General features: G+C 39.8%; 1 protein-coding gene across 1 annotated transcript in view; it reads right to left on the bottom strand.

Moving 5' to 3' along the window:
- LOC133522365 (serine/threonine-protein kinase ATR-like) overlaps window positions 1–21691 on the bottom strand; it is a 44617-nt gene that overhangs the window by 7079 nt on the left and 15847 nt on the right. The window contains exons 13-28 of the mRNA XM_061857680.1: window positions 21393–21532; window positions 20201–20359; window positions 16069–16295; window positions 13913–14066; window positions 13303–13413; window positions 12073–12239; window positions 11389–11518; window positions 9275–9435; window positions 8634–8790; window positions 6853–7092; window positions 5461–5698; window positions 4096–4199; window positions 2870–3011; window positions 2180–2336; window positions 1656–1720; window positions 870–1053 (exon numbers count right to left, since the gene is read on the bottom strand). Of these exons, the coding sequence (XP_061713664.1) occupies window positions 870–1053; window positions 1656–1720; window positions 2180–2336; window positions 2870–3011; window positions 4096–4199; window positions 5461–5698; window positions 6853–7092; window positions 8634–8790; window positions 9275–9435; window positions 11389–11518; window positions 12073–12239; window positions 13303–13413; window positions 13913–14066; window positions 16069–16295; window positions 20201–20359; window positions 21393–21532 (2536 nt within the window). The remainder of the gene's footprint in view (window positions 1–869; window positions 1054–1655; window positions 1721–2179; window positions 2337–2869; window positions 3012–4095; window positions 4200–5460; window positions 5699–6852; window positions 7093–8633; window positions 8791–9274; window positions 9436–11388; window positions 11519–12072; window positions 12240–13302; window positions 13414–13912; window positions 14067–16068; window positions 16296–20200; window positions 20360–21392; window positions 21533–21691) is intronic.

Here is a 21691-nt window from a genome sequence, read left to right as displayed (position 1 = left end):
GATCACCCGAAGAGAAGCATAAGGGCTGCCATGGATAGGATGCAAAAAACGAGCGCATCCCATCCCAGTCTGCCGACTTATATCGCCATATCCGCCTAGTGCCTGTTGGGCTAAGGTCGGGTGGGGAGTATACCGACACAGACTTCACTAGACAGTGGTCAGAGCTACCTAAAGGTGACGACACTGACACTGCGTAGTGATCCGGGTCGGTAGTCAGCAGAAGGTCCAGGCAATTGGCTGTTTGGCCGTCAACATCGGGAACCCTCGTTGCCCCTTGGACCAGCTGAGTGAGGTTTAATGTCAGAGCGAGTTTTCGCATCTCTCTCCCAGCATGTTCAGTGTGCTGGTATGGGAATAGCCACTCTTGGTGGTGCGCATTAAAATCCCCCAGCAACACTAGTTGGGCAGTTGGGTATTTATGCTGAGCGGCTTCCGCCGCCTCACTTAAATACTCTGTGAGCCTGGTGGTCTCCCGATCTCCGCTGTGCGACCGGTAAATACAGCCATAGAGAATCTTCTCTACGCCTGTATCCACCAGTACCCATAGGGTGGAAAAGTTGGGGTCTTCAAAGCATCGGAGACGCCGACAGCAAATGTCGTCGCGGGCGTACACGCACACACCAGCACGGGGCTTAAAATTGTGCTCCAGAGAGTACCCTGGGTAGCAAAGGTACGCCACGTCAGCCGGACATCTTATCTGCGTCTCCGAGAGAAATAAGAGGGCGGGTTTTTCAGTCTCAAGGTGGTGGTGGACTGCATTGAGATTTGAGTGCAATCCTCGAATGTTTGAGAGGTGCACTTTTAGTGAGAGGGAGTGCAGGGAGTGCCACTGCTGAACAGAAGCATCATAGTCTCGATAAAGGCCTCACCTGAACATGCCCTCGTGCCTGAGCGGCCCCATGGCGGCCTCCATGTTGTGCGTGAGCCGGAAGGGCACGCGCTCGGGCCACTCGAAGGACTCGCCCTTGTTGAACAGGCAGTTGAAGTCCACGTGCACGGAGTCGCCGTTGGTCGAGTCGAACGATATGTTCTCGCCGTGTCTGTCGCCGAGCCCTGACAAAAGGTAACAAAGAATAATATCGATCACGCTTTTAAATTATTCTATAATTAAAAGATCGTCACGAAGATACGTGGTTTAACTATGAAGCGTATTATGTTGATTGGTTAAGGTTAGGTGGTAGACTAAGTGATAATCAGATTGCACTCGACATGGCGAAATCGCAAGATTTTGTCGATTCAAATTTAGAAAGAATTTGGCACCTGTGAATAGTGAAGTAACTAATATCCGCCAAACGGACAACGCTCTCGCTTGCACGCACATTCTGAGAAAGTTTTGAATTTCAAACGTAAAATAGCCTACCTAAAGGTTGTCTGGAAGAGATCGCTTTTTAGGGATAAGACCACCTGTTGTTTACCTCTTCTTTATGTGTTGTATTATTTTTACTGTTTCTGTATTGAGGTGTGCAATAAAGTGTATTTGTATTGTATTGTATTGTAAAATAGCTAAGTAAATTAATTGTTAAAATGTGAGAGGCCGGAAAGTTAGAAAGATATCTAGCTGAACTGACATAAAATATAGCCTTACGAATAGAATCCTGTATCATTTATACCATAACCTTTGAGAGTATCGTATTAATATTAAAAAATATATTTACCTAAGATATATCCAACCATAGACATAACTGCAGTCGTTCTTATGTAAGCCGATCGTGCTTGATACCTAAAACACACGTTTAAAAGCATTTTTACTATATACCATCGTTGATACAGTTCACTATATCAGTTGTAAAACTTACTGCAACGAAATAGTAATGTCAGCATAAAATCAGCCGAAGAAACCAGCCAAAGCGGCCAAAGTGCCTACATATAATGCAACAACACATCCTTGTACCTATAGTAACTGACCCCCCCCCCCTAAATGGAGCTCAAATTAAAAAAAAATGAACCCCCCCTCCCCTAGGCCTCCAGCGAGGAGACTATATGATATCACTGGAGGCCTAGGGGAGGGCTAGGCCTCCAGAGATATCATATAGCCCCCTCCCCCCCTAGTTCACTGGTTGGCCACGACCTTAGCGGCAGCAATTCACTTCGTACATACGTCTCTTTTGACACATTAGTCTCATCCGAGATGCGGAATGTGCATGATACAGTCTAGCGTATTATGTAAAGATGGTCTCACCAGCCGTACGGGTCTGAGAACACCCTCCTGAACCACTCTTGGAAGACGGGCGGGTGTCGTGGCAGCAGTTTCTCTTCGTACATGCGTCTCTTTTTCTCGAACGGGTCATTTTTGGCGCACATCATCTCTTTCAGCTCGCGGTTACTTGTATGGATCCCTTAAAATAGAATATGTTGAATGAGAAATGATAGAAAGTTAGGAAACTTTTTGAAATATATAATAAATGTGACAGTCCATATCAAAAGGGACCTTATGGCGGTCGGCGGTTATGTCGCGTAGTGCCAGATTAGTATAGGCGCGCCTCAATAATGACGTAAGCACCGACCGCCTTAAGGTCCCTTTTGATGTGGACTGACACAAATATTCGAAGTTCTCAACTAAAAGTTACCGCATCCTCGATTGTCGAAGGACAATATCTAATTGCATCCAGGCCAGTAACACCTTATTGATATAACCGACAATTTTGGCTTGATAACAATACATATAAGGTAATCACGTCTGAAAACATCGACACGATCGAAGTGCCAAAAATATGTATACACGACTTTATGGCCCATATATTAGGGTAGTGTATACATGTTTTTGGCACTTTGTCCGTATCGATATTTTCAGACGTGACCGTACTACCCAATGATTGACATCAGTCATTTCTGTTGGGTCAATTTACTCGCAAGTACAGTATTCTCATACCTTTTTGTTTATAAATATGAAGCAAAATGGGTCTCAGTCCGACTAAGTTAGGCACCCACTCGATGACGCCGCATTCTTCATTCAGGGGAAGCACCGAGTACGTCCTAATGTACAGTCGGCGACGACGCGTCTCTGGTGCATCCTGAAATATTAAATCATTTTACCATTTGTATCCTTGATAACTTTAGACTGCAGACTAGAAAAGGTAAAATAAAAAACTTCACCGAAAATCGCATATTGATTTTAGGATTTTTTTATACTACATCGGTGGCAAACAAGCATACGGCCTGCCTGATGGTAAGCAGTCTCCGTAGCCTATGTACACCTGCAACTCCAGAGAAGTTACATGCGCGTTGCCGACCCTAACCCCACCCCCCCTCGTTGGCTCTGGCAACCTTACTCACCGGCAGGAACACAACACTATGAGTAGGGTCAAGTGTTATTTGGCTGCGGTTTTCTGTAAGGTGGAGGTACTTCCCCAGTTGGGCTCTGCTCTAGATCTGGAATGACATCTGCTGTGCTGTGCCCTACCACACAAGGCGAGATGACATTCACATTGCCCATACCTCTCTTTTGGACGTAGTTTAAGGACATACCCGGGTGCAATACCAGGGCCCGGGGATCTTTCTCTTTTACTCTTACTAAGACGTAATTAGAATGACAGAGAAAAATGCCCGCAATGACGAACTACGATTTTCGCGGTTATAGCCCAGTGTCAAACCGTGAGTTGTGACGTCATCAGAATCTTCAATGTCGTTTCGACTTGGGTCACGTGTCGTGTGTTAAAAGATATTTTAAATTCAATATTCACAAAAATATGCTCATTAGAGGCCCACTAAAGGTAGTTTAACATGTTCTTATAATCCATAAGAATTTATTGGGATACTATTCTGCCCTAAGATTTGTAGATGGAAACAACCCTATTGGCCGGTAATCTCCAGCCAGGGTAGATCGAGGGGTGCTTTTTTTGACAGCTTGATAGGCGACAGGTTAAGCGATGAAAGATTAATATGTGCATCTCTTTTATTCACATGGGTTCTATATGTGACTTTTTTCCGCAAGAAGATCGCTATTTCCTACTCGCTTCGAAAGTTTTGAATTTCAAACGTAAAATAGCTAAGTAAATTAATTTTTAAAATGTGAGAGGCCGGAAAGTTAGAAAGCTGTCTAGCTGAACTAACGTAAAATATAGTCTTAAGAGATAAGAATCATTAATAAATTAATACCTGTAGGAATCTATTGACGACCACATTGAACTCCATCAAACGGTAGTCTTTTCTGAGATCATCTCGTGGCTTCAACATGATGATATAAGCCTTCCCATCGGAGCCTAAAAGATATACAAAGTTACATAAATATTTGAAACAATCTTAACAATTACCCATTCCTACTAACATATTTAATTTATATTTTAATTTTAGTTATCTTATTTTGAATTTGAATTTGAATTAAGCTTCTCGTCAAGCGATTGTTTTACTAGAAAAAAAGCTTGCCATAGATTAGGTAACATAAGACAGTAGATTTTTAATACGATTACAGAACAAATAATAATACTACCGTACATAAAGGAAACTTCCTACAAAACCGAAGTTTGACAGCGATTCAAGGACGAATCGTGTTGTCCCTTTCTAATGTATGGCCCTATCCCTTTCGGCCATTTAGGGTTGTCAAAATTCAAGTGATTATTTTATCTGTGGTTGTGCAGAAAAGTAACGTCAAGTTGTGCCAACCATAATAATTGCTCGTAGCAATGGTGAGCCGAACGGAGCCGAGAACGCCCGAACGCTGCAGTTTCCCCCACACTGATAAAATTTTAATAGTCTCTTTATCTTTAAAGATCTATGGCGTTATTCATAAACGCCTGTCAAGACTAACAAGACCTTGCTGATCGTTCGTCCCTATCTGTCATTTTAACATTGAAAGGGAGAAAATTTAACAAATGTCTGCGAAGTTTTCTGAATAAGGGGGTTAATCTATTGCAAATAATTTACACAAGGTAAGCGCTTCAATTTTGGAACGCGTATAACATATATTTTGAGTTATAATATATTATTGGTTGAAGTAGATTATTTTCTGCCGCTTTGGAAAGTAGGACGATCTTGCAGAACTGCGTATTATGTTAAATACCTTTCAACGTGACTTTTCTCGGGTTCTGAAGTGATAATTTCATCATAACCCGCGAGATACACGGGTGCTGTAGCTGGAATGTTAAGGTATATCGTCTCCTATCCGCCGTGGACGGCAGGAACTAGCAGAACTGAGTCTAATATGGATATTAGGTACATTTCAACGTGACTTTTCTCGGGTTCTGAAGTGATAATTTCGTCATCACCCGCGAGATACACGGGTGCTGTAGCTGGAATATTAATGTCTATCGTCTCCTGCCCGCCTTGGACGGCAGGAACTAGCAGAACTGAGTCTAATATGGATATTAGGTACCTTTCAACGTGACTTTTCTCGGGTTCTAAAGTGATAATTTCGACATGACCCGCGAGATACACGGGTGCTGTAGCTGGAATGTTAAGGTCTATCGTCTCCTACCCGCCTTGGACGGCAGGAACTAGCAGAACTGAGTCTAATATTGATATTACCTTTCAACGTGACTTTTCTCGGCTTCTGAAGCGACGGTAGAATGGTGATATGTTCCTCGATACCCGCTAGATACACAGGCGGTGTAGCAGGAATGTTGAAGTCGATCCTTTCCTGCCGCGCCGCCTTGGAAGGTAGGACTATCTTGCAGAACTCTTGGAAGGGCATCATTATGTGGCTGAAGTTTTCGCTGGCTAGCAGTCGGGGCAGCGTGCGGACTAGAGTGGATACTGTTGTCGTCTGAAATTAATAACTTTGGTTACCGTAGAAAAAATGTGCTAAAAGGCCCATACACATTTCCATTCGCAGCCACACGCCGCACTTGTGGTACTCGCTGAACTGCGAACTGAAGAGCCACAAAAATATTGCCGCCATACAATCGTAGTTATACTCTCATCACATCTTGAAACGACATGGTGAATTAGCAATTTCAGTTAATTTAATTTTAATTTTAGTATTTATTATATTCTTGTGTATTTTTCTACTTGGTGATATTTAACCCTTTGAACGCCTCGCCTAACGTGCGCGGCGCATCAACGTGAACTTATCGAAACGCACGTAATTTGATATTAGGCTGTATCCTCCATGGGTCAAATAAATAAAATAAACACGAAATTTGGCAGATACATTCAAGTAACATATATTTATGTATATTATTAGTTTTGATGGCTATAAATTCTAATATTAAGAGGTATGAGTATGATTATATAGTCGTGCTTGCGAGAGTTGACCGGGACACAGAGAATTTAAATAGAGGTGGATTATCAAAGAAAATTTTGTAGCTACAGTTTTACTGCCATCTTTCGACACCTGATTAAAACTTCTAGACCGTCATTTAACTTTGATCCTTATCCGTTTTATGTTTTTTGTTTTGTTAAGTATCAAAAAGTAGCGCTATCTCATAGATCAAAGGCCAAAGGTATGACAGCATCGTTTCGAGCGATGGCGCCACAACCTTCAGGTTATGTCCGGTAAGATGCTGCCACTTTTTGATATTTAACAAATTTAACACATATCAGAAAAAAATTACGATCCAAGTCAAATGTTAAGATGGCAGTAAATTTACTGTGCCTACAAAATTTTCTTTGACAATCCACCTCTATTTCAAATTCTTTTTGACCGGGATTAAAAGTATGACCAAACACAAACAGAAACACTACAGTCTCAAACACGAGCTCTGGTCATTTTCGAGTTGAGATTGGAGGTGCGCCTAAGATAGATAGTTAGATAGATATAATACTCTTTATTGGTCCTCAGTAAAAATATACAAGAAAAATAAACAATCGATTAAATGTAGAGGCAGACAACAGGCGGTCTTATCGCTAAAAAGCGATCTCAGACAACCTAAGATTTATCGAAGCTCGTTTGCATAGTTAAGTTATAAGTTAACTTACGGATCCACTGCCTACAATAGGTTTGTTACACAGCTCGATCAGCTTCTCGGCCAGCTGCGTGAAGTCGTTGAGCAGCTTCAGCATGTGCGGCTCCTTGAGCCTGGGGTCGGTGAACACGTCGCTGCAGCGCTTGATGCGCTGCGGGTACGCGGACTTGATGACCGACATCATCATCCAGAGGGTGTGTTGCGGGTACGCGATTATAAGCTTTACGATTATTGCTTTCAGTTGGAGGTATACCTGGAAAAAAAGTGGCTGTGACATAATCGGACAGACAGACGGACATGATGAATCTATAAGGGTTCCGTTTTTTTCCATTTGGCTACGGAACCCTGAAAATGATGAGTTTGAGTATCTACAATCATGGACACCCAACAACACAAAGATACAATACAACACAATCTAACCGAGAAGCTAACCGTAATGACAGCACTTTGATTATGAAGAAAATAAAATGTGACATTTGAATGAGATACGATTTTTCAAAAGTAACCAGGCTTCGATGACATTCAATTTGCACGTCACCATGGTGTCACGTGTCCGTCTTACGCATTTTCAATCCGACGATCACGTGACCCTGACGCGAGTTTAACATTTTTCCCCCATCACAAAAAGTGCACAGCGCCGCTAAAGAAGTTTTCACTTCAAAAAACACAGGACAAACAGAAATTTGAGAAATATGTGAACCATCAAGCGGTTGTGGTTAAAATATTAGACTAAACCCCATTTAGTAGATATTTTTCTTTATTTTTTTTTATGTGAAAAAACTAATAACAACTATATTTAGGGCTGCCACAATTATTCGAGGAGTAACTGATAGGAGACAAATAAATATTCACCCAGCTTCAACTCATGTACCTAATGAAACTAGATGGTTAAACAGAGATGATTGTGACCTAAACGGTCATATAGGTATTCTACTCTGCGGGATATTAATATACGGGGCAAAAACGGGACGCGATACTTAAATACGTAATACGAAAGAGACTTATGGCAACCCTAACAATATTTACTTTTGTTGTAATAAAATTACAAAAAATGATTTTAATTATGAAGGATTGCTAAATGACAAGATATGTCTTTCTTAAGCATCATAAGGAATGAAAGGAGTAAAGTTGTGAAAGCCCAACATGTTTGATTAAGATGAGCAACTTATTAAAACTTAATCATTACTCACAGACTTCATCAATCTTTTGCGTTAAGTGCAAGTGCTAAGTGCAAGGCTGTTTGTAGAAAATAATATAATTAATTCCTTACTAAATAATGAATAGAATCAGGCGTTCTAACCGCAAAAATAAATACGGAAATAAATACAGCAGCCCACCACCAAAAGTACAAAACTCGACACGTGTTTCGCCTCTCAATCAAAAAGTCAGCTTTAGATGTCGGGTGTCAGACCGTGAACATCTCCAGCATCTCCTGAGGATGCCTCGTAGAGAGGCGGAACACGTGTCGAGTTTTGTACTTTTGGTGGTGGGTTGTTATATTTATTTTTGCGGTGGGAGGGTGGGAACATTAATTGCATGTAAAATACGCAGGTATAACGGGTTAGCACTGATTGACTAGCACTTTATCATTTTGCGGATTAGCAAAGTAATATTTTTTTGTTTTAATTCCTTACTATACAACGCCGGGAAGAAGTTGATAACTCGTGATATAAAATTGAAGAAATTTGAACCTAATGTTCCTTATGTTCCTAATGTTCTATTTAAAGTTCAAATTTCTTCAATTTTATATCTCGAGTTAACAACTTCTTCCCGCCGTGTACCGAATTAACTTACTTCTTTAACAGGATGGCAAATCCTCGACACAATTTGCGAGAAAGCAGTCAAGTACAAGTAGAGGGGCAGTCTCTCTGAGTACGTCTTAATGACCTCCGTCATCTGCGCGAGCACCGAGTGGATGCTCGTGTCTGATGACGTCACCTCTACGTCCAACCTGGGAAATGAGAACAGTTAACAGTTATAGTGTAGTTTAGTTCATAAACGGGACAGTCAAAGGGCGTTTTAATGTGTCGAAAGATGGCAGTAAATTTATGTGGCTACAAAGTTTTCTTTTACAATACACCTCTATTTCAAATTCTCTTTGATTAACACTAACGTTTTTAATGTTAATTCTGACGTTTTGACGACCGGTTTGGCCTAGTGGGTAGTGACCCTGCCTACGAAGCTGATGGTCCGGGTTCAAATCCTGGTAAGGGCATTTATTCGTGTGATGAGCATGGATATTTGTTCCTGAGTCATGGGTGTTTTCTATGTATTTAAGTATTTATAAATATTGATATATTATATTATATATATCGTTGTCTAAAGTACCCTCAACACAAGCCTTATTGAGCTTACTGTGGGACTTAGTCAATTTGTGTAATAATGTCATATAATATATTTATATTTATTTAATTCTAATAAGTTAGTGTATTTACCATATGGACAGCATCCTCGGCATACTCTGGTACAGATACTTGTGTCCGTACTGGAGCGCTTTCCCGTAGCTGTTCAGCGCGTACAGCTTCCGAGACCAGTTGGGGCTGCCGCTGCCTGGCTCGCTGTTGCTTACTTTCTCGTAGTACGCGCCTAGACACACCTGCGGTGGCAGCATGGTTCCATTTTTATCACTTGTCAGTCTAGTGATCGTTATAAACGTGCAGTTTTCATATCAAAACATATGGTTGGCAGAAAAGTCAATACATGTAAATAATCAATATACTTTTTTCACATTAGTAAACCTTCTTCGACCATTTATATAAAAAAAAATCACCTACATATGAATATGACATGTCATGCTTCGTGTCATACAAATACAACTAAAGGTAAAAGTAAATAATAATTGCGCGTAATATTTTAAATACTTGCCTAATTTACCTTCCCGTAACTTCCGTCAACGTGGAAAGGTCTTTTAGGAACTTAAAATGTTTTTTTTTCTACGTCTACAACTAACACCAAAATTCATTGAATAAATTTTAGTTGTTTATTTATTTATCATAATTTGGATAAATGTGTGTATTATGATGATATACTTTGCTATGAAATCTGCACGTTGATAACGATCATTACTTGTCACTATGCCCGTCACTTTCGCGCTTACGTACTTGTTAGAACGTGACAGGAATGGTGACAAATAATAAAGAGTCGAACATCTTAGCCCTACAGGAGAATTGTTATTTGTTTTACAAGGGGGAAAGATGTTGATTAACCGCTAGTGATTATTGATAACCGAGCAAGCGAAAGATTCCAAAATTGAACCACGAACGTAGCGAGTGGTTTGAGAAGTGGAAACTTGAGCGTTGCGAGGGTTTCAAGGCACGAGGGTTAAACAAACTTTGCCTCCAAGTGAAACACAAAAATGTTCACCACAACAACGCGAAGAAAACACTAACTATGAAATACCAAAAAAAAAAAAGAAATCCAAATAAAAGTAATAAAAAAATATCATTCAAAATCATCATTTAAAAGTTAATTCTACTAGCCAACATAAGGAAACAACTCAAAATTTGCATCTGATTACTTTGCCCCACATGTGGAAAAAATGCAACTTTCTCATTAGTTTTTGAACAATCAAGAGGGCCTTTACCAGTTGGTGTGGTGAAACAGTTATTTGTGCAACAATAGAGGAAAGTTGGTTTTTCTTGCGAGCGTAGCGAGGGACTCATAAACACGAGATATAAAATAACTTTGCTCTCGTGTGACACATACATCTTTTCACCTCAGTAGTGAGAACATATTAGAGGTTAAAAAAATTAAACATCAAGTTAGCCACATTTATTTACATTCATGAATGAAAGGCATTATCATTATGACGAAAGCTTGTCTCACTCACTGGAGTGACGAATCTGCACGTCATCATGGATGACACTTATTTCATCTCAGCAGCTCGAACAAGCCTACTTTCGTCACTCCAGGGAGTGAGACAAAGTAGCTTTTTAATTTAGTGAAGGCCATGAATACAGGAATATTTCTAGAAGCTTTCGTCATAATGATGATATCTTTCATTTATGAATGTAAATAAATGTGGTTAACTTTACTTGATGTTGAATTTTTTTAACCTTTAATATGTTATCACTACTGAGGTGAAAAGTTGTATGTGTCACGCTAGAGCAAAGTTATTTTACATCTTGTGTTTGAGTCCCTCGCTACGCTCAAGATTCTAGCTGACTCAAAATCAACACTCGAAAGAAAAACCAACTTTCGTCTCTTGTTGCACAAATAACTATTTTCAGTGTGAAAGTAGGAAAGTAGGAGGGATAGAATCTACTAGTATAATACTCGTACTTATGGCGATTATTTCCTTGTCTTATTTTTTCCTTATCATTTATTTCCTGATGTGCAAATTACGTATCGTTAAAGTTTGAATAATAGATGTCAATATCAAAATATTAATAAGTCCAAGTTATAAATAAATGTGACGTGTTCAACCAAAAGGTACCACATTCTCGGCTGTCTATAAGGTTGATTTCACAATGAAGCTATATGGAAATAGCGCCTTATTGACAACCAACAACAAGTACCCTTCAAGTTGAGAATGGCACAAATTATTTACCAAGCTCTTCTCCCACTGCTTGAAAACATCGACGGCTTCCTTGTAGTACCCGATATTGACGTCCACGTCCACATTCGTAGTTTCATCATTATACTTGGCTATGAGCAGCTTTGCTTTGGCACATGTTTTCCTGAAATGAACCCAGATACAGATTTTTATTCCTTCATAAAGGGAATGTAAACCAGTTTTTATTTGTATGGAATAACCGGTTACTAACCGAAAGTTCATACAAATAAAATCCGGTTTACATTCCGTACAGAACTCCTCGTATTCCTCGTTTTTGGATGCAGTTAAAAATGTAGGGTTCATATAATCCATAAATCATATCCCGTTTCTTTAGGTTTGTATAGCCAAAGAGACTTTGAAATAGAGGTGGATAATCAAAGAAAATTTTGTAGCCACAGTAAATTTACTGCCATCTTAGACACATGATGAAAACTTTTAGAACGCCATTTGACTTTGATCCTTATTCTTTCACTGATATGTGTTAAATTTGTTAAATATCAAAAAGTGGCGCCATCTAATAGATTAAAGGCCAAAGGAATAGTTACCTTTAGTTAGTGCCGGGTAAGATGGCAGATGACAATACACCTCTATTTCAAATTCTCTTTGGTATAGTGCAATAAAAATCCTATAATGAAACTTCGACTTTTTATATACTGAAACAATTTGTCTTGATGTTACCTTTGTTCACTGGTAAGTGTGGCTAGCTGTGGAAACGCCTCTTCCAAACCTCTCCTGAGCGTGGTGAAGGCGTGTTCGTGCTGGCCGCGCGCCCAGTACATTTTCGACTTCTCAATGAACAACTCTTCTGGGCGGTATTCTTCGGCATTCAGTATATACATGTATGACTGGAACAAAAAATAACTGTGTTAAAATTTTTTCCGAGATAAGGTTGTGTTTCTTGCAAAAGAAACCACACTGTCGCTTGTCGGAATTCTTATTCGTAATTGCACCTTTATGGCAGAAAATAAGTCGTTTTTTGCGTGAACACGGCACATCTATTCAACTCATATCTACAAGGTGCCCGTGAGCATTGCGAGAGATTTTAACGGTGCATTCCTGATGGCAACAGAAGCAAAAAATGTTATGACTTTTTGTGAAATTCGACAAAAAAATATTTTTTTTGTTTTTTTTTCCCTTTTTTTTGAACACTCCTGTACATAAAACGTAATTTATAGCCTCTCGAATACATTTTTTTATTATTTTTCGATGTCAATCAATAGGTATTTCCAGACTAGACCTCAAAGTGGCAATACCGCAGTCAAAAATGTGTTTTGTACCGACTTATGGCGAAAGAATGATTTCGAAAAACATTTAATTATCTCTGAAACTAGGCCTAATCCAGAAAATTTTATCTGACATTTAAGTTTCTAAATATTACCAGGAATGCTTAGTTAAAATGTCTCGCAATGCTCATGGGCACCTTGTATACACCCACTGCTCGGCCCTGTGCTAAACTCACACAGTGCATATTTGTGGCTTTCCGTTAGAGAAGGGTTTTTATGCACATGAAGCATGAGGACCCTTCTCTGATGGAAAGCCACATTCGGTAGATATCTTCTGACCATCTAGAAACATACCTACTATAGTTAAAGTTTTACCTTTTATAGAATAACTTGAATACTTGAAAGTTATTACGTCGAGAACATTTACAAGTTTATAAATAATAATATACATTTAAAATAAGTAAGGGCCTGTTTCACAATGTCCAAGTAAAGTCCTGAATAAGCTACTTGCCACTTATCTGACGAATAAAGTCATCGTTGGCGTTTCACAATCATCAAAAAATCTTTACTGGAGATACCTTTACAACTAGGAAGTTTAATCTGGCAGTTAATTTATTTTGTAATTAGCTATCCAACACTTTACTCAGACTTTGCGAAACTGGGCTTAAAAGTTAACATTTTTCACCTGTTGAAAAATGCCAGCTTTTCTAGCATGTTTCGCGCTTTGCAGCCAAAGGTCGCCTATGCAAGCTTTGAAGATGCCTGCCGTCGTTGGGTGCGTTGGCTCCAATAACTCCTACAAACATACACGGTTACTTTAGTTAATATAAGTAAGTAGTTCAGTTATCAGCCCCAATCAATGTACATATGAAACACATCATGAGCGGGCCCCGCAGTACAGGCTTGCCTAGTGCGGGGTCCATCAGTACCCCTAAATGTATTGTATCTAAAGATTAGCCTAATATTACTACTATTGCCAACTTCTCATTTCATTACCACTTAAGTTTACCAACTTTTGTTACTGTAATTTATGCTTATCGTGTAATAAAGTTTTCTTATATAAATATAAAATCTATATCATTTACAGGCACTTTTAATCCATCTCGCGGCTGGTTTGATGTGTGTTTTCGACAATATTCCCACAGTGGCATGATCATTAAACATGAGCTAAGTGGGACCTAATAGCCTTAGGTATTCATAAAATGATGTCAAAAATTAAACGCTGAAATTATTGTCATTTTGTGAATGTTATTAAGAGTTCTTACTCATATAGCCTAAATCTATCTATGTTATACCTGTGTCTGTTGCAGCAATATCCGTCGAGTCCTCAACAAGGGCTCCACCGTCCGCACGTCCGACTGCACCACGGACAGACGTCGGCGCCACTCGTCTAACAACTTGTTCAATACGTCCGCGCCCTGTCTGTCGCCATCGTTTAGGGATTTTAGTCTGAAAGGAAAGTTTGATTAATTCGAAAAAAGTTTAAAATAGTTTCGCAAAACTATTACTTAAATTTATAGCACACAGATAAGCAAATACACCGGTTTTTGTCTAACGCCCCGGCCACGATATCACGCTATGGGCGGAGATCGACGTGTGACCGCTCTCTCGTAGTGTGCAACAATACAAACGTATGTGAGCAATGCTCAAATCTTTTGACGCTTGACGCTACGCTGCACGCTCCGCTGGATGCTTGCAACTGAAGCCGTACGCATAGACTGGCCACGATAACTTTGCACAAACTTGGCAGTAACAATACATACATATCCCTATCGGGAGCGTGCACGACTGTCACGCAACCTAGTGTCCGCAATTCTAGGGGAAAACGTCAATTCACTACATCTTATAAAACTACTCCAAAACTACTGAACGGATTTTCATACGACTTTCATCTATCAATAGAGTGATTCTTGAGGAAGGCTTAAGTATATAACTTGTTAAGGTTTTGTGTAAATTGTTTCAAATATAACGATGTTGTCGGAAAAAATCACGCTGGCTAGGAGCTTTAGGGTCTCCCCAAACCAGTCGACGCGGAGTCGGCTTTCGCCGAGTGTTTTACACCACACTATTCGCATTTAGCCGATCGACCGTCTCCGCGGTCGGACACCTGCGTTTAGCAGTCTCATCCTCCTTGCGGCCGTAGAGACGCCCGATCGCCTGCGACTTGCTATCGCAACAGTTGTAAAGCGACGGTCGGCTCTCCCGTGCTCCGTCCTGCCGTCGAGACGTCAGACAGCACACGTACAGCCGTTGAGTCCGACGAACAGATGTAGGACAGCGGGTGATCGGCAATCGTAAATCTCATTTTTGGAGACTGGTTGTTAGTAACAACCTGAGTTTGAAATTGAACAGACCTGTAAGATTATTTTCCTTGGTAATTGTTACATATTATATAATAACCTGTGATGATCGATATTTTACGTAGACGGGCATGGAAAAAAAGGCTTACCAGCATTTTTACCGTCATCGGCTGTTCGGCCGTCGTCAGCTATGTTCGGCCGTCGAAGACGCTGAACGGCTTCCGCCAGCTCTGACCGGTCCATATCGTAGGTACTCGGCCGTGATCGGAGCCGTTCAACTCTTTCCGGCACCGTACGGCAGTATAAGGAGATTTACGAATGCGAACGTGTGCGGTAGGCTGCAAACAGCGTCGTACGAATGCGAACAGCTTTACGGCAAAACGCCGTTTTCCCGTCGAAAGACGTCGTTTCGCGTGGGCCGAGCCGATTTACGACTTATTCGCTCTTATTGCGTTGACATAAAGCTTTTTCCGTACGCGATTTGCCGAAACGGCGTCGACTAGTTTGGGGAGACCCTTAATCGAAAACGCTGCCTAATCCGTTTGAGCTATAACAACACAATGTATGGTGGGGTTGTTTCTCATTCATAGGTCTACAAAAAAGTCCGCGATGTGAAATGTCTATCTTTTAAGGATCACTTACTATATCCATTCTTAACTTCTAGAAAAAGATCACGTAATATGTGGCATTTGCAAAGCTATTTACATGGATACATTATTAACAATTATCAAAATAAATACGTTAGTTATATTAAGCATTTCATACAGATTACAATGGTCCCTTACACCATACAATTTAAATGAATATTTCAGGAGTAATCGTAAATCAAAGTTTAATTTCGAGCCATATCATTGTACGAAATATTAAAGACGCTATCCGCAGTTAGTTCAAATTTTTACCACCTTATGCGCTGGGATCGCTTTAGTTATCCCCACCACGCACTCCGCACGGTCCCAATAAGCTCCATACTTGACATACGTCAAGTGCTACCACTTGGCATGAAAACTCAGCGATGCCGCTCGTCGCTGGCGCTTAAAGTTTAAACCAAGTCGTAAGCAAATAAGCGCTTGTGTAATGTATGCGTAATCGCAAGTTTCTTCGGCTCTCGGTATAGGTATACTAATAAATACTTAGTATAATAGGTTGGGTACCTTTGCAAGACTTGTTCCACATGCCCCGCCTCAGTAATGACGTGCAGCCCCAGCACGCTTTGATATCCACTCCTTAAAGCACTTTCTCCTTTGGCCTCGCCGTCCATCTGGGCCAACAGTTTGGCCGTGGCGTTCTTGCATGAGAGGTGGAAACGAGCGCTGTCTTGACTGCGGTACGAGAGGAGAATGCGGCCCATTAGAACACCCCAGTTTTCTCGGGAACTTGGCTTTAACAAAAAGTAATATATTAATCAATTGAAAATCTTTATTGGAAACTTTGATCCATATTTTGTTAGTAAAATTTAAAAACGAATGTTAATAATGTATATGTTTTAAAACCAAGTTGAAGAAATATATCAGTGATAATGTATATTACAGTACATATGGGTCTACTTTTCCGCACTAGTGCGTAAATTAGCACATATGTCGAAAATTTAAAGGGTCATGTACTGTAAAACGTTGTACAATACATGTGCGAATAGATAATTCGCAACTCGTGCCGATTTAAAACACTCCCTTCGGTCGTGTTTTAATTTATCGCTACTCGTTACGAATTTCCTATTTTTCGCACTTGTATCGTAATAGTACATCACGATACGAGTAGTAGGGGTACCTATTCGCAAATGTATCGTACAACGTTTTACAGTACATATGGGCCTTTAAATGTTCGACACAGTAACGTAATATGCTAATTTTCGCACTAGTGCGGTAAAGTAGCACCATATGTACTGTAAATAACTATTAAGTATCATCGACTAGCTGGATGTAATTGTAAACCACGTATGAAATTGTTTATAGTTTAAGCTCATTGTAAGTGAACTTATGTTCTTTATGAGTAATAAAATTCTTTAAGCCCAATGATATTTAAACTATTTTCAAAATTTTACGAAAACTATAACTTGACGGATCCAATGCGCCAGTAAAGGATTCTCGTGTATTTCTGCAATCACCTCCAGAATGCTGTTGCTGCCCCTAAGCCTGCCAATCATCGAGACGATTTTCTTTCGCGTAACCGCGTGAAAACCGTCTGTACGAACCACGGCGAACATGCACGATGCACTGCACAGTGTGAGCAGCCCCAACTAAATTCTGAATGCATTATATTGCACGCACAGACATGGCATTAATAGTAGATTGTTAACCAAGGGTGGAAAGTGAACCATATCAGCCAAAATATTTTGGCGCTCGAACGAAGCGAGAAGTGGTTACTTTTACCCGAAGGTAAACACTTTATTTTTCATTTCGACTATGAGGAAAGTCAAGCACGTTGAACTTTCCAAATTGGATAGATGAAAAGGCTCTTTTCGTGTACTGATGCTTGCTAATGCGTGTTAATACTTAACTTTAATTGACAGTTAGTACTAGTAAAAGTAACAATATAACAAAGCTGAGACAAAGTAACGGGAAATATATTACATAATATAAGATTGAATTAGCTACATTTTTCTGACAATGTTCGCGATCCCGTGACGCCTCCAAAACACACATTGTGGGAAACTCCGGTGTGGGTTTAGTGGGTCGGCCTCTACCCTCATTCTCATTAGAACCAGCCGGGAGGTATGACTCACATACCCCCCTAAAATGGGCCCATCTCAGGCCCGACGAGGCGATGCGTAACTACATTCCTGCAGTCAAATAACCGGACAATTGCGAGTCGGACTCGCCCACCGAGGGTTCCGTACAAATTTAACTTTTTTTTACAAATTTATAGTTTTCAGATTTTTCCCTGTATTTGTACTGTAACGAAGATATTACTTACCAAAGGGTGTAGCAGGATAGCCTAGGAAAAATTGCCCCCAGCGATTTTGGGCCGAAACTGTAATCAAACGATGCCTTTTGGGGAGGTTATACTCTGCACAAAGTTTCATCCCTCTGTTACCCCCTGGGGGTGAAAAAAACCCGATTAACCCCAAAACTGTTTTAATTATTTTTTCCTAAACTATGAAAGTGACGAATTTCAAATTTCGTACAAATATTAATAAGACTAAAAGCTATGTGCTAAAAAAATATTAACCCCCTAACCATTGAAATTCTTGTAAAAAAAACAAAAATAAAAAAAGAATCAACCTGTATATCAAGTTTGGCTCATGGTACCACACCATATTTTTTTTCAAAAATGAACCAGTTTATATTCTACATGATACAAAAGTTTCATGGACCTACTCCAGAAGGAACATTGCGAAATTAATATGTATTGGCTCTTTGGTGCGTACTATTCATTGAACTCCCACTAAGAGCCTTGCATTATTAATAAACAATGGCTTGCGATCGGACCGCTGCTCGTGCCCGATTTGAAAAAGGTGGGGATAAAGAAGTATGAATCAAACTCATTTGTACATGGATCTCAAGTTTGGCTCATGGTACACACACCATTTTTTTTTTCAAAAATGTACCAATTTATATTCTATATTATATAAAAGATGGACCTACTCCAGAAGGAACATTGCGAAATTAAAATAAACGTACTATTTCGTAGCTACTAATCATTATACTCGTATCATGCTTAATACGCAACGTCTCGGACCCGAAAACAAAATAATTTAAAAAAACCGGCCAAGAGCATGTCGGGCCACGCTCAGTGTAGGGTTCCGTAGTTACTCTTCCGTCACAATAAGCTAAACTGGAGCTTAAAGTATAGTATATTGTTAACTTAGGGATGAAACGGTACCTTTCACGTGAGTTAAACAAATAGGCAAATTTGCATAATCAGTACCTAATTAAAGTATGTCTTTTTACTATGAAGGGGAAACTTTTTGCGATAACTCAAAAACAGCTAAACTGATCATGTCCGCTATAGTTTTCATTTAATGTCTTTCTTAAGCTCTACTTCCACGATTTTTTTAATTTTTTTGAACCTATGGTTCAAAAGTTAGAGGGGGGGGGGGGACACATTTTTTTTTCTTTCGGAGCGATTATCTCCGAATATATTCACTTAATCAAAAAATGTTTGTTGAAGACCCCTATTAGTTTTGAAATACCTTTCCAACGATACCCCACACTGTAGGATTGAAGCAAAAAAACAAAAATTCACCCCCACTTTAAGTGTAGGGGAGGTACCCTCAAAAAAATTAAATTTTTAGATTTTATTGTACGACTTTGTCGGCTTTATTGGTTTATATATCCATGCCAAATTTCAGCATTCTAGCACTAACGATCACGGAGCAAAGCCTCGGACAGACAGACAGACAGACAGGCAGGCGGACATGGCGAAACTATAAGGGTTCCTAGTTGACTACGGAACCCTAAAAATGTTTTTATAAATACAAATGAGTTTGATTCATACTTCTTTATCCCCAGCTTTTTCAAATCGGGCACGAGCAGCGGTCCGATCGCAAGCCATTGTTTATTAATAATAATAATGCAAGGCTCTTAGTGGGAGTTCAATGAATAGTACGCACCAAAGAGCCAATACATATTAATTTCGCAATGTTCCTTCTGGAGTAGGTCCATGAAACTTTTGTATCATGTAGAATATAAACTGGTTCATTTTTGAAAAAAAAAATGGTGTGGTACCATGAGCCAAACTTGATATACAGGTTGATTCTTTTTTTATTTTTGTTTTTTTTACAAGAATTTCAATGGTTAGGGGGTTAATATTTTTTTAGCACATAGCTTTTAGTCTTATTAATATTTGTACGAAATTTGAAATTCGTCACTTTCATAGTTTAGGAAAAAATAATTAAAACAGTTTTGGGGTTAATCGGGTGTTTTTCACCCCCAGGGGGTAACAGAGGGATGAAACTTTGTGCAGAGTATAACCTCCCCAAAAGGCATCGTTTGATTACAGTTTCGGCCCAAAATCGCTGGGGGCAATTTTTCCTAGGCTATCCTGCTACACCCTTTCATAGTTCTAGGTCAACGGGAAGTAACATGAAAATTATGATTCCCTTGAGTGTCGATACGTTTTTTGCGGCATAAACGGCTATCTTTTTTTAAAGTAAAGTTAGAAGTTTGCTTTTTTCACAGCTTCAAGGGACTGTGTAGACCTGAGTACATGGTTTTAATTTCAACTCAATACCTCCACGCGTTCCCGAGATAAAGGATCGACAGACGGTCAACAAAATGATCCTATAAGGGTTCCGTTTTTTCTTCTAGAGGTACGGAACCTTTAAAAAGGTCCCATGTGTCTTACCAGTGGTTTGTTTATGAGTTCATCAAGCTGCTCAAAGCGGCCGAGCCTCCACAGCGGTTCCGCAGCTAACTCTGCAGCAGCACCTTCGGCCTCGTGCTCGCTCAGCAGGCGGTACGCCGTGAACGGCTGGTCTAGACCTAGGTAGCAGTCTACCATGCCCTGAAAATTAAAGGGTTGCTATTAGAGTGGAAGAATGTAGCCGCCGCAAAATTATGTGACGAAATATTACACACAGATAATTTACAACCTCGAATGTTAATCGCAGGTTTTTAAAATAAACATGAAAGGCTAAAGGACCCGCGAACAAAAAGGACAAAGGCTAGTTGTCAAGCGGACCCCAGGCTCCCAAGAGCCGTGGCAAAATGCCGGGACAACGCCAGGAAGAAGAGACATGAAAGGTTAAAGGAACGGAAATGGTTAGTCAGAATATTAAGTTTATAGCGTTTGGATTCCTTCATAGTCAAAACTGATAGTAGACAGTACCGGCCAATAATATATCACCTCTATGTTTTTACGGTAGACCTTTTTTTGACGTGAAAACTTCTTTAGCGGCGCTGTGCACTTTTTGTGACGGGGAAAAAATGCTAAACTCGCGACAGGTCTCGTGACCGACGGATTCGTCAGATTGTAAATTCGTAAGACGGACACGTGGCCTGATCGAAAAACTATTACAATGTCATTGAAGCCAGTAGACCGCCGGCGCGACGTAGGAGAGGAAGTATTGTATTTTACCACATAAATGATAGTAGTTTTATACTGATAATTAAAGCAATTCGTGCAAAATTATTCCCTAACCATTCAAAATATCAAAAATGCACAACGTTAATATTCAAGTTTTCACTTCTGCCGGCACTCCCGGCGTGCAACCCGTTGGTTTTTTTTTATATTTGTAAGTTATTTCCACCTCACTACTTTAAGTAGTTCTTTGTGAAAAATTGGTTTCATTTAATGTTTAGTCAACTTAATTTTTTATTAAAGCTTTTTTAGTAATATGCTGAGTCTCCTATTGTAATTCACAGTATTTCATTGCAGTATTCATCATATATTTGTATAAAATGACTAGTAAAATATACAATCTACAAACTAGCCTATATTGTTTACTCTAAACATGATATATTATTTTCCGGTACTGTATCAAATATTTCACAGCCAGAATTAAGCAGTTTCAAACAGAAAAAAAAATGTAACTTACCCGCAAACTGTGCCTATCTAGTTGTCCCTCTTGGGCCAGCCGTTCGTAACAAAGAGCTGCATCCTGCAACCGCCCCGTCACCACTTGCGTAAGGATCAGCTCGTTCAAAGACGGCTCGGATCTTTTGATTGACAATATGCCTGAAAATTTACAGTTATTAAGTAAATAAATATACTTTTCACCACACCAACTGGTAAAGGAATGAGAAAATTGCATTTTATCCACATGTGGGGCAAAGTAATCAGATGCAAATTTTGAGTTGTTTCCATATGTTAGCTAGTAGAATTGACTTAGAAATG

The sequence above is a fragment of the Cydia pomonella genome, chromosome 10 (genome assembly GCF_033807575.1).
Source record: "Cydia pomonella isolate Wapato2018A chromosome 10, ilCydPomo1, whole genome shotgun sequence".
Taxonomy (NCBI): Eukaryota; Metazoa; Arthropoda; class Insecta; order Lepidoptera; family Tortricidae; genus Cydia; species Cydia pomonella.
This window is presented reverse-complemented; position numbering and strand designations above follow the sequence as displayed.